General features: G+C 32.2%; 1 protein-coding gene across 2 annotated transcripts in view; it reads left to right on the top strand.

Moving 5' to 3' along the window:
- Positions 1-8,834, top strand: part of LOC134723453 (uncharacterized) — a 48,858-nt gene extending 40,024 nt beyond the window's left edge. The window contains exons 2-4 of one of the 2 annotated variants that reach the window (XM_063587063.1): positions 105-388; positions 5,361-5,648; positions 8,683-8,834. In XM_063587063.1, the coding sequence (XP_063443133.1) occupies positions 325-388; positions 5,361-5,648; positions 8,683-8,711 (381 nt within the window). In that variant the 5' untranslated portion in view covers positions 105-324 and the 3' untranslated portion in view covers positions 8,712-8,834. The remainder of the gene's footprint in view (positions 1-104; positions 389-5,360; positions 5,649-8,682) is intronic. The other variant, XM_063587064.1, reaches the window with a different exon arrangement.
- The last annotated feature ends 6,037 nt before the right edge of the window (positions 8,835-14,871 follow it).

The following is a 14,871-nucleotide window of genomic DNA, read 5'->3' as shown; positions in this document are numbered from 1 at the left end:
TATATTATACATTTGTTTATTGTTCTCTGGATAACATGTATTTTGCAATGTTTTGAACTTTTTTTAGTCAAGTGAATGACAGTATTTTTATGTTTTCTTTTCAGTAAATCGTATTCATCGTATTTAGAGTATGACGTATTTGTATGGAACGTATTCGTATTGAGGAGTGTAATAAGGAAATGAACTTCATTAGAATATATCACTGTGTTTATATTGTGTTCACTGGATGTAATAAAGATTAATCAGCTTTCTCTGGAATACGCATTATCCTTGGTATATTTCCACACACTCAGTTCTAGCCAACACATTATTAATAAGAACCCAATGGAGCTAGTTCATATTTTCTTTGTATTTAGCGTTGGTGTTATTTTTGTAACGCTGGCGACTGGTGAGTAATTTCTAAGTATATTTACTATGTTAGTGAATTTTGCAATGGTTCTTTAAAAATGCGTTACTGGGGATAGCAATTGTGACTTCAAATGATCAAGAGTTGACATATCTGTGTAACGCACTCAAATTTAACAGCATTTTCAACAACACTCTGAAAAGAATGAAAAAAGGAACTGCTTTCAAAAAGTTGATATCATGAATTCGCTTTAAAAAAATGAACATGTGGTATAATTACATAATTTATGAGAAAACTTTCCACAAGCGACCAAAATGAAACAGAAATTAATAACTATAAGTCACCGTACGGCCTTTAAAAATTAGCAAAACCCCATACCGCATAGTCAGCTATAAAATGCCCCAAAATGACAATGTAAAAAAATTCAAATGAGAAAACTAACGGCCTCATTTATGTACAAAAAAATGAATGAATAACCAATATGTAACACAAAAACAAACGACAACTAATGAATTACAGACCTCTTGAGCTAGCTTGGGACAGGCACGTACATACAGAATGTGGCGGGGTTAAATTGTTAGCGGGATCCCAACTTTTAGTGGAATACGTGTTGTTTCCTAATTATTATTTATAACTATAGATGTAAATATCCTTTGGTTTTGTGAGTCTTTACTCCTTTGTTGGCATTGTTATTGTCTCCCCCTAACTTGGGACTGTGTTATAACAGTACAACATAAGAACGAACTACATGTATATATAATCAGTTGAAAAATGCTTAATTTATCAGTTGACAAAAATACAAGTGGACGTAGCCGGGTACTTGTACATCCCAACAGAGTAGTCTCAGTTAACTGACAGCTAGTTCAAAGTCACTAACAGCTTTTATTAAATTGAAAAAAAACGATACCATATTCGTTGACAATATTAAACCATGATTTATATGAAATGTGTCTATTACATGAAACCCTACTAGTAACCTTTATTTGGTTATCTTCGTTCAAACGTTGACAAGTGAGTATGTTTTTTTATGTTGTGTGAAGTTCAGAATCTGTACTTTTGTTTTATTCGTCTGTTAGTCTGTTTGTTTTTGTCTTTTTATTTTGAGCCATAGCGTTGTCAGTTTATTTTCAGTCTATAAGTTTGACTGTCCCTCTGGTATCTTTCGTCCCTCTTTTACAAATGTCAAAGTTGTTTTGCATATTCCCATTAAATCCATGTGCCTATATGGACCAGCAAGTCAAGGTTGACTGTTTCTTGTATTCTTCTTACATAAAAAATACAATGAAAAAAGAACCATAGTGATATTATATCTTTAAATTTTATTTGAAAACTTGCACGACATTCCTGATTTTTATAAACATGCATTTTGAATGTTTTGATATTTAGGAAAAGAGGTGACAAATTCTGAATAAAATACCCCGAGGTCTTCCACTAAATGTTACTCTATATACATCCATAAATACCCAATAATATTATGGTAAACCAAACAACTTTGGCTACCAAATGTGAGAAATATAAATCCATATCTAGTAATCAAATGTATGTCCGCCATTTTGGTGATAAAACCGGAAGTTGAGGTAAAATAAGCTTGCCTTCATATCTAATTTTATTTAAAATGGTCCCAAAACGGTTTCTACCAAATTTCATGTTTTTAACACAAAGTGCACACTTATTCACTATCCACACAGTCCATGTGGGTAGATGGCACTTTGACATAGCCTACGGCTATAGACGGGTCGACACAGCCTACGGCCCTAGCCTCCGGTACTACACCACACAGTGGCATAGTAAAAAGGAGGAAATAGTAACGACAATAGGTTGCACATTGACACAGCCTACTGCGCTGGACGACACATGAACCCAGCCTACGGACTAAACTGCACCTTGAAACAAACAACGGTGCGTGATTTTACATCGACACATCATACACTGCTCGATTTGTCATTGACACAGTATCGAAGCTTCGATATTGCGTTTGCATTTATTTCACATGTGAATTTACAAGTTGACAAAACTTTAAAATTACAATTTAATAGATTTGATTTTGCGATTGTCCTTCGATATGTAGAGGTGTCAATGTGACGATATGTCGATATGTAGGGATGTCAATTTGTCGATATGTCGATATGTAGAGGTGTCAATGTGACGATGTGTCGATATGTCGATATGTAGAGGTGTCAATGTGACGATGTGACGATGTGTCGATATGTAGAGGTGTCGATGTAGCGATATGTCGATTTGTCTATGTTTTTTATTTATAATTAGATAATTGCAGATTTGTTTAATATTGATAATGCACAATTGCGAAGTATTTGTTCCGTATATTCCAGCTGGTCCCCCGTTAGACAGTTTTCACTCGACCTCGACCTCATTCCATGGATCAGTTAACGAGGTTAAGTTTTCGTTGTCAAGTTCATATCGCAGGTACTATAAGTATTACGTCTACTATATTTGTTGTATTGAATGATTGTAAAGTGTACATGTCCAACTGGCAGGTGTCATCTGACATTGACATCATTTTCATGGTTCAGTGCACGTGGTTAAAGTTAAGTTTTTTTGTGTTTTTGTTTGTTTTTTCTAATACTATATGCATGAGGTCAACTATATTTGATGTATGGAAATATTTTACGATGTCAGTCTGGTATGTTTTATTGAACCTTGACCTCATTTTTACGGTTCATTGCTCTATGTTAAGTTTTTGTTTTTTAGTCCGTTTTTCTAAAACTACAAGCACTAGATCAACTAAATTTGATGTATGGAATTATTGTCAATTAACCTATAGCTGTACAATGTAACATACGAGAGTGCAACCAGAGTATAAATCCCAATAACCTAAAATTATACCATAGCTATCCATGGTATAATTTTCACAATTATACCATGGTGTTGTTTAAGGAATTCAAAAGACTAAAATGTCAAGACCTGGCCGCGGCCGCCTGAAGTTTTTAATAGAAACAACAAAGTTAGTGTGGGGCCACTAAGCTAAACTGCCCGCTTTGCACCAGCTGACATAAATGATTGCTTAGGGTGGGAATCGAACCCACACACACCAACTCTGTTGTCCTATATTTTAAATGAACCAAGATTCGCTCATAGAACAAACAAAACAGGTTAAAACATAAATTATGTTGATTTTCGGTTATTAAATGGTAAACTTTCTATAGGCTCCACTGTACAGCTACATTTACATAAATCACATCTTACCGTTTGTTTGGCAAGACGGGTTAGTTTTTAGGGGATTAGGGGCGGGGGGACAGGAAGCACGCCCCTTTGAAAGAACTTTAAATATGGTAAACAAATAACCTAGGTCACACTTAAAAATATTTAGGTTTGCCCAAACCCTACCCAAAGGTTGAGACAGTGGGTAGGTAGACTAGGTAGGTAGGCATTTCCTTTTTTTTCAAAAAAAGAAATTGAAGTATCAGATGTTTATTAGTCTTCATGTCTATTTGTTTAAAAAAAAACACTTCTTCAAATCAGGACAATAAAATAATTTGAGTAGGCAGTTTTTTTCTGGGTAGGCAGCGTTTGGGCAAACACACTTATTATTTATTATGGCCCTATTTAATAATATTTTCAAATGTTTGATTGCTTTACCCCCACCCTCACTTTAAAAGTGTTTGATCCACAACCGGTTTATCAAACACTGCTGACATCTAGACTTTTAATGAGGCTATACTCTATGTTTGACCGTTAAACTTAGATAGCGTTTGTTTACTCTAAATATATATGGACTTCTGGTTTAAAGTTAAAAGTGGAATAATTCATATAAACTCTCAGACAGATTCTTGAGAAATTAATTTCCTCATAATCATTAATATAAAAAAAATAAAACGTTTCGAACATTTTGAAAAAAAATAATAAAATTAAAAAAAACTACCCTTTGCAGTTCAATCCTACGTAAGTTTTGGATTGCAGCAATCTTTTAAAATATCAAAAATCTGTACTAGAAAGTTCTTGTGTCCTTATCTAGAACATCTGTAACAGTTTTTTCGTCACCACTGTAAAGATGCGTCCATCGCTGTCGAAAAATCTTTTCAAACTGAATACCCGCTGTTTCTGAAGCCCATGGTAGTTTTAAAAAGTAGGCGGACCCTTAAGTGTAGGGTCCGAAAAGGTTATTTTACAGATTATTGTTAAAATAATTTCGATGTAAACAAACAAAAATATATGAAATACACAAGTTTTAACAGCGAAAGATACAATAGGTTAAAAGAGATATTTCATATTTTTTGGAAAGTTTTGTGGTGTTTCGTAAATTATACCATAGTTTTGTTGAAACCCCTCGACAACCTCACTCGACTTCGTCTCGTGAGGTTAATGCCGACTTCGTCTCGTGAGGTTAATGCCGGGGTTTTCAACAAAAGCTATGGTATAATTTACGAAATACCACAAAACTGTCCAAAATATATGAAATTATATCTATAACGTGCATAATTATGTCTGTTTGGCAATTATCATCTGACCATGCCTTCTTTCAAGGTTCATTGGTAGCCTTAAGATTTCCTGGTTAAACTAGATACTATCGGCAATAGACCAACTATAATATTAAAATGATTGTAAGGTGTACATGTATGTCTGGTAAGATTCATCTGATCTTGACCTCAATTTCGGGGTTCATTGACCCGGTTTTCTGGCTAAGTTTTTTTCTGAGATGTGCAATAGGTCAAATATATTCAAAGCATTATGATATTTGGTGTATATAATGACCGTAAGATGAACAAGTATTTCTAGTTTGGTTTATTTGACCTTGGTATCATTTTCTTGAATCATGCTAAGTCTAATAGTATGTGATAGTGGCAAAAGAGCTTTTAACATTAATTTTATATTTAGGACTAATAAAATAATAAATATCAATGGTTAGCATAGAAGGCATGTGCACTCTAGTGGTTTTTATGTGTTTCATTTTTAGCTTCAAAGTGTCGTACTAAAAAAATCCAAAATTGAAATTGAAAATATCAGGACCGAAACGTTGAGGTCATGTTTTAAGGTATAATTTTTCATTGGATTTCAGGTAAGCCAGATCCACCAAAAGATGTCAGAATACATGTCATTGGAAGAAAAGCTAAAATCTCATGGTTGATTCCTACCAATATTAAAGGGGCAAGATTTTCTAGACTTTATATTAAAGATTCTAAAACTGGCGACATATATCTAAATGGAAGATATAAAAGTAAAGATATACCAATTGAAAATTCCACATTTGAGATTGACACTTTAACGATGTGTTCAGAGTATTATGTCAGAATACAATTTGTCAGTCCGTTTTCAGAATTTACCACACACCAGTTTTGGATGACAAGTAAGTACTCTTTTCCTTTAATATAATTTAAGTATTGCTATTGTCCATGAACTAGTTAGATGATGCATTGATGTAGGGGAACAAGGGATTATGTTTTCGAGATTGTGACCAACAATACTTTGAATGTATTAAACATCCATTTACAACATTTTACATTTTATAGTTGAGGATGTCGTATCACAGATTGTTTTTATAAAGTTGATGAACTTATTGAATACATTTTTTTCAAATAGATAAAAAAAAAATGATGTATTGAAATACAAACAAATATTGTAAAACATTGCAAGGTGAATGGCTAATTCAATATCGCACATATTCCATAAGAATAAAATCAGACTAATTTTCTATTTGATTAGAAAAAAGTTTATGCATTGTCGCTGTTTATAGTCTGTCATAATTTGAAATAATTAAAAATACGCCGTGGTGAAACATGGCTGAGATCTGGTCTAGTGCCTTTTTAATTCAGTTTATTTGCAAAATGATTATACACATGAACGTAAATACTAGTGATAGTAAATAGATCTTGGATTGAAAAATGTAAAAAAATTAAAGTGTGCCATTCTGTACCTGAAGTTGAACTCTTGGTTTCGATGACGTATTACACACAGCATCAGAAAATTTCCCGTCTATCCATACACGTACCATTACACCATCTGCCTTGCGTAAACTCTCTATTCATATCTATCATGAGATGTATAAGCCCCTCATACTATTGTTGTGAGGAATTTTGTATTGCAGTATTTGCATCCTTCCGTCCGACAGTTTGTTCGAACCGTATGAAGTTAAAGTTTTGGGTCAAAATAAATATGATAATAAGGACAAGTGGTATGATTGCTTTTAAAACAACTATCCACCATAGTTCTATTGAAGTGGGTCTAAGGAAATTTATGCCACCGTTCATCCTTCAAAAATGAGAAAACGGAAACATATATAATGTGTAACAATTTACAGGAAATAAGTAACGGTCTTTTAATAACAAAACGAAAAAAAACCAAAAAACGATCGGTAAGAGGCGTAACACAAGTAAAATAAAAACAAGAACCACAATGTGCTATTTCGTGGCGGTTGCTTTGTATTGCCTTATTGGACACGTTGAATCTTAGCACTATCATGTGCATACAATGTAGTTTTACATGTACATTATTATGCGAACCTTTTACATACGTCACCTACGGCAAACGTATATTTAACGCTCCATTTTGTCCGTCCGTCCTTCCGAGACTTTGGATATAAAACTTTTGCCCAGCTTTTCTTGAATTCGATGAAAGGGGATGATTTTATATTTTTTCTGGAGTTTCAAAATGTTGAGATGTACCGTGTAAGCAATCATAACAACAACATTTTGTTTGCCATTAGGTCCGAGACCACAGTTATTTCGTAGTGCATTTCCTTTAGACAATAAATTAAAATTTTTAAAAAATCCCACCTGCGCTTTCTGAATAATATTTTTTACAACAAAAAAAGACTTTTGGGACAAATCATATCAACATTATAGAAAACTTCATCAGTTCTAACTAACAAAATGGACAATTTTGTGTTAAGGGGGTCTTGAAATCGTTTGACAGCTTCCGAAATGTTAATTTCTAACCTCTAAGCTGCACCAAATCACTACTCCAAGTTGACTTTCAAATTCATGACCCAATTTTTTTTTACAGTGTGATTTCATCGCCCTACTTAATTGCTATTTGAGGCATAAAACATAAAATAATAAATTTGGAAGGGGTATAAAAAAAACGTGGCAAGTAACACACTGACCAAACTAGGGACTACATGTATATTTGTAAAAATCAAAGGACGATAACTGTGTACTCGGACCATTAGTTTGAAATTCTACAAAACTTATTGAAAAAGGGAAATGGTTGTCAATTTTCTCTTTTACCATGTAAAGGAATATAATTATTTTTGAGCTTTTCAAATGTTTTTAGAAATATAAGCAATTTTGATTGTAAATAATGAGTTTCAGTTGAAGAAAACAGTATTAAACATTGTTTTAAAAGCTCTCTATTCTCATAAAACCGTGTTACTCGCACATCTTAACATTAACATAGATATCGATGTTCATATTTTCAGCTAAAATTCAAGTTCATCACAGATTGAAATATTGCAAATTATCATTTTTCCTGGGAAAATAAAACAGTTATAAATCGTTGAAACCTTTTGCAAAAAAAAAATGACTGACATTCTTTTAAAAACATTAAATTTCAACAATAATTTGGAAATCAAAACTTTGTTTATATATAAACTTTACAATACAATGCTATTTTAGTTTTTTTCTTGGAATGATTTGTTGAGCCTCCAATACTAAAACGTGAAACCTGTCAAAGTCTTATTTTAGGATGAAAAGTATTTGTCATTCGCAAAGCGCTGTTTTAATTATAATTAAATGAAAATTTCTAAAAATCTTCACCATGTATTGGCATTGTGTAGCTTTTTTTTGATCGGTTTTAGTTTTGGGGTTTTCATAACTGATACATGAACTTTTGCCAGCATTGCTATATTTCAGAGAACTGATTATTTACTATCTGCAACTTCTAAACTCTGTACATCAAGTTACTTTCTCAAAATCCTTACCGTATGATGTTGTTTGCTTAATCAGTACATTTATTTACGAAGTTTCCTCCCGCAAATCATATCCACACTAAAGTTCTAAAACATATATCACATTCTCCCCCCAAATGTAAATTTTAGGACAAAGAGAACATGCAGATTTTAAAATAGACAAAGGCACAGTTATATATCTTTCTTCATTTAGGATATTTTAAATAATACAGACACTCACTGAAACAAAATGACTATTTACATAACAATGCAGCTACGTTATGTTGTTCATTTTCAACTGCGTCAGCTTAATAGTCAACTTTCGAGTTCGATGCATTTCTGACATTTCTGTCAAATCTTTAATTTTAGTGAACATCATTTGTGCGTTTAGGGGGATCGTCACTTCCGTTCCAATGTTGAGCGAGTGGTTGGAAAACTATAAAGCTATAATTGCATGAATTATTCGGCAAATTGAATTATCATAATTGTCTTTTAGCACTGCTGTCATTAGAGAACTGTGAATAAGTACATACAGAACAACCATTATTCTAGTTTATCCTGCACAATTACGATCACTTAGACGCTTGATGAATGCTTATTGTGCAGGGACACAGACAATCCCCTCTATCTGCTAGATGACATCATAAAGGCGCGCATAATTGAAAAGTGTAAACAATGATTGCAGGCAACGTTATAACATTCACAGTGTGTGAACAATACAAACAGACATACATGTAAAATAAATAGGCGTACAATAGTGAACATTGTGTTATAAATTCCACTATGAAAACGAACTAATATGTAATTATTTAAGCTATTTCCATGAGAATAATATTCGTCAACAAAAGAAACGATCCACAAGGTTGCACTCCGATTTATCATAGAATATAATAAACATAAAAACTGTTTAATCATCCAATGAAAAACATTGAATTTCATACAAAGCAAATGCATATGATTAAAATAATCTTACAAAATTGAAAACGAGTTATTCAACACAGGGGTTAAAATTGACGGGTTCGTGTCCTTATCTTTTTTTTGCGTTATAATCAATTAAATATTTGGCGGGAAATGATGCAGTCTAGATTGTCCTCATGTTTGACATTATCACCTTTTTTGTTTAAAAAAGTAAACTTTTTTTTTTTATTAAAAAAAAAGTGGGATGTTCATTTTCCCACTGAAACAGTGATAGTAGCTTTAGGATTAGATATTAAAATTCAATTTGATTAAAAATCAGAAGCCTTGAATGTTTTTTAAAATGTATGTCGTACACAAATTACGTTTAATTCGTATTAAGCAACGTCAGATATTGCTACCGTTTAGTGTAACAGAAAAATGACGTTAAACTGGAAACGCGCTTTATCTAATTCTTCCTGCTTTCCTTTATGGGTAAATGCAAAGTATAACAAACAAGTACAAATGCCGTGAGAATCCAATCCAATATGATTATATATATATATATTTAACATAGGATATTTATAGATTATTACATGGCATTTTTCATATTGCCCTGGTATCAGCCCTAGACTCCCATATCAAGCCAGAGGGCTTTAGTCCGAGGGCTTGATATGGGTCGTGGGCTGATACCAGGGACCATATGAAAAATGACATGTAATAATCTATTTATCACATATTTTTAAGCAAGAGAAAACAAATAGCTTACACCAAACTATGTTTGATATTTCATCAAAAATCAAAAAGATATTTAACGAAAATAAAATAAAAAATGTATCACTGTGAGTTTAAAAAAGTTCGTATTACAGTAGGGAAACAACGTTTTGTGAAAAGTTTCAGAAATGATTAACAATAAATATATTAATTCTAAGAATTGCAAATATTAAACGACTTTAAAATGTTACATTACAAATGTTAAAACAAAAAAATGCGAAGAATCCTATATCGCTACTCATTCCAGTGTGGCGTCATATATTTTATAAATTCTTTATGACGTCCAAATTTTACGGGAACTTTTGTGATTTTCACTGTTGATTTCTACTTTTTTCTTCTACAGCAGATTCGCAACTTTCTAAATTTCTTTTCATTGTGTTCAACTTGTTTACAAATAGTCTTTGATCGGGATTGGCAGTTTACCGGAAGTTAAACTCGGGGCTTGATATGGATTTCGAGGGCTGATATCGATATCGGCCCCGAGGGCTGATAACCAACCTTGACTTCCGGCTATTATTGGCCATGCTAAAACGTACATATCAGTACAAAATATGTGATAATCAATTGTACTGCTAGTTATTATGTGTTTTGGGAGGAATATTGCTGCATTATATATTCAACCCGAGTATGATTTTATTCAAGTAGTGACATACAATAGCTTATACTTATGATACTGAAATTTTCTTACTTTTTGATCGTCTTATAGATGTGTAATTTTGTAATGTGTGCATCATTTCGTTTTGTTGAAAGCAGGACATTTATATTTAGTGGAGGAAGGAACACGCGAATGCAGATCGTGCCGTCCCTAGCATAATTACGCTTGTGGCGACGTCAAATTATGATAACGGACAAACTTGCAAGACATTTTCATTAATCCGTATTTTGTATAGATAACCCTGTAATCTTAATGCTATTTGGTGTACCAACTCAAACTTTAAAAGTACTTTTTATTGGTAAAGTTACCAAAGCCGAAAAATAATCTTCATGAAATCAAATCTCTGTTTGTTTGGCCGTAAAAGTTTTGTGAAGGCATGACAATCTAACTCGGACATTTCCGCAAGACATTGCAAATCTATTGTTTTGAATTGAATATGTAGCTCAATTTATTTTTCAATTCGAATTTTGGGAGCTAACACTTAGTACAAAACGTTCGTGCTTACAATTTAATGAATTATCTGTCAAAATTTTATTTCTGAACTGAAATGTTTTCAAGTTTCCAAATTAAATTTCCGATGGGACATTTCCGTACATCATATTCTTTTGAAAATATGTATGGGTATTTTAAAAAGAGACAGCCATGTTAACCAATATTGAAATATATCACGTCATAGAATGTTCATGCAAAATTTCGAAGAGTTTCGTGAATATTTCGCAAACTGTTCGAATTTTTTGTTTCGAGTTTGTTACATGGGACAACGCTTAAGTAAACGTTTTTCGGATAATCTTTGTCTTCCTAAGCCTATGAATATTATATTTTTATTTTTTCTCTATCATAATGGGAAAACTTAAGAATCAATCTTTATTTTCATGTATAATTTGAAATATTTATTTCAGTATGTCTATAAAAAAATTCCGGTCAAATATATACTTAACGCTATTTTAAATGTACGTGGTGGTAGCAATATCTAACGTTGCGTCATTATATACAATCACAGTACTTAAACATTTTTTTCTCAATTACCTGAGTAGGGTAAATTAATCTTGACATAATAGCCAGATGGATCAGTAGATGACTGATTATTTAATGGTGAACTATGCAACTTTTGGCAATAACGTATAATTGCAAGAATACAAGATTTGATGTTCTTGTTTGTATTTTAAAACATTTGCAGATATTAAATTCAATTTTATTTAAAACGATGGTTATAAAAAGAATTTCATTATGACACTTGGTTTCATATTTTATTGTAAATTTTATGTTAACAGATATGTTCCATGCATTCACAGATTTGCTAATAATGTTGATTTTAAATTTTGTCATTGAAATATATTTTCAGACAAAATTTTCACTGCTGACATCAATGAAAATGTTGCTTTGTCATGGACAACCAGTTTGACTGAATTTTTCAATGTACGGGCGGCAAGCTCCGAATATATATATAGTGTACAAGGCGGCTCTATCATACCTAATTTAAAAGGCAAAAAACACATATTTGACAAACTAACACAGGACGTGACAGACATACACATAACAGTTATCAATGTGAGTACGACTGATGCTGGGCTGTACAGTGCAGAACAAAATAGAAAAGTAGACACGTGCTGTCTGTTAGTTGTAACAGGTATGATATAAACATTATCATATTAAATTCATTCAAAATTCCATTGATCAAATGCGTATTTCGGTTTTAATTTTTAGAAAACTAAATCAATGCTATTTGCCTTTAGAAGTTGTCTCGTGGTTACGTGTTGGTATGGATTGGAATCAATTCCTTATTTGTTCAAACACATTTATAATAATGAAAACCATAAATAAAAAACCCATAACACAGCTGTCAGGAAAAAAAACAATATTGCATACAGATACAAGAATGAAACAAATCTCCTTCCATGTCACAATATGTAAAAGTAAACCATTATATAGGTACGATCTTTAACACAGAGCCTTGGTTTAAATCGAACAGCAAGCTATAAAGGGTCCCAAACAATGACCAGTGTAAAACCATTCAAACATGAAAACCAACGGGCTAATCTATATAAAAAATATACGAAAATCACTTATTAACCACTTCAACAAACGACAACCATTGAACAACAGGTTCCTGGCATAGGACAGGTACAAACAAATACAGCGGGTTTTAATTTAACCTGAATGTAACATTATAACATAGAAAGACACACTATAAAATATAAATTAAAATGGCTTAACTCAATCAAAATGTAAAATCACAAAAATACTGAACCCCGAGGAAAATTCAAAACCGAAAGTCCCTTATCAAATGGCAAAATCAAAAGCTAAAACACATAAAACGAATGGATAACAACTGCCATATTCATGACTTGGTACTTTTTTTACTTGACAGGCATTTTCTTAAGTAGAAATTGGTTGATAAAAAACTGGTTAATCAATAGCTAAACCTTTCACTTGTATGACAGTCGCGTAATATTCCATTATAAAGACAAAGATGTGTCAACAACACAAACAAACATAATCGGAAAAAATGTAATAAATTGGGGTGCAGCAGTAAAAATTGTGTTCAAATCTTAATCACTATCAAAACATTTAAATATGGAACAAAGGTGCACGTTGTTGTTCTTAGTACGGGAACAGAAGTGAAAATTTATTTTTATAGTACATACTCATCACAGGTGGTATATTCTAAAACAGTGAGACGAAATATAACACAAAATAAGTAACCATTGAATAACAAAAATACAAAATTAAAAATTGTTTCAAAAGCCCAGTAGTTAGCACTTCTGTGTTGACATGAATTGCCTTTGAAATAGTCATAATTACAAATTAACTGTTTACAAAACTTTGAATTTTTGAAATACTACGGCCTTTTTACCTCAGGAATAGATTACATTTCTAGCTGTATTTGGCAAAACATATATGATGTTATGGCTCTATATTCTTCATTTTCGTACTTCAATTGGTCTTTATTTTTTTTAGAGCGTCACTGATGAGTCTTTTGTAGACGAAACGTGCGTCTTGCGCAATGCCACATTTCATGATGGGTTTATTTACTTTAAGCTGTAAAAAAGCCAAAATAAAAACAAATGATAAAAAAAAACTGCATCAGAGACTAAAATCAACTAAAACACATCCCAGGGAATATTGTATTTTAACGTCATGGACAGTCAAAAAATACAAATTAAAGTATCGACAGGCAGTGGGATAGTTAGAATTTAACCTTATAATATATATGTGTAATGTTAACGAGTCTTAACGGAAAACTACGTTCAAACCTATGATAACGTTGGATAAAACCCGCAATTTTTATACGTGCGCATGCAAAACAAATTTCGTTGTAGAAGGGTCTAAAAACAGCACAAACAACATTTTACATTTGTCTAACAGGTCAAACAACTGATGTTCTTTAACCCTGCTGACTGCCATTGGCGATTGCCAAAAAAATTGATCACAAGATGTAACAAAATGGGGATTTTAATATAAATTAAATTCTAAACAGAAAACAATTAACTTGTGGCCACGATGTTATGCCACAAACATAAGGTGTCAATAATTTTTTGTACACCAGATCCGGATTTCGACAATAAATGTCTCTTCAGTGATGTTAGGGATCGAAACGGTATTTGGAAGGCCATATAAAATTTACCCTAGAATTTAACGAGTCGAAATGGTCAATATGGGATGAACAGATCATATAAACCGGAAGGAAAATATGATACAGGCCCAAACGAAAAAATATAAACGAGTTCAAATTGAAAACTACGTTCAAACCGATGATTGCGTTGAATAAAAACCGCAATTTTTATATGTGTGCATGTGTGATATGGGTAATAATATATATAGATAAAGATACATGTATTTCTATATAGAGAATAAAAGTGGATGTGTATTTATACCCCTCCCCCTATAAAAATAGAATAAAAACAAAACCAAAACATAACAACCCCACATTTGAAAAAAATACAAATTTATTTATGTTTTAATTTGTTGATGACAAAATCGATATTTGTGCCAATGAAAACAATTTTTAAAGACCTAAATTCAACATTGATAAGATTACATTTTCTTATAAGTTTATTTAAATGTTTGAGGGGTTTACACGGATTGCGTAGTGATTTCTGCAGTCTTGGTACAATATTAGGTCCGAAAATTTAGGATGTGAAATACCGTTTTCTACTTTTACTAATCAAGTCTGGATTATTTCGTTTAGATTTCGTGTTTATTCTTCATATAAAAATTAAACTTGATGTACACAGGTTGAATATTTTGATTACTACAGACGAAGGGGTAATTCCCCTAAATTTGTTATATATATTTTAGGGTTTTAATGCATGTCTTTTCTTGCACTTAGACCCAATATGTATTTTTGTTTAATGAAAAAAA

This window comes from Mytilus trossulus, chromosome 6 (assembly GCF_036588685.1).
Source record: "Mytilus trossulus isolate FHL-02 chromosome 6, PNRI_Mtr1.1.1.hap1, whole genome shotgun sequence".
Taxonomy (NCBI): domain Eukaryota; kingdom Metazoa; phylum Mollusca; class Bivalvia; order Mytilida; family Mytilidae; genus Mytilus; species Mytilus trossulus.
Note: the sequence above shows the minus strand (reverse complement) of the source record. Positions and strands in the feature narration are given on the sequence as shown.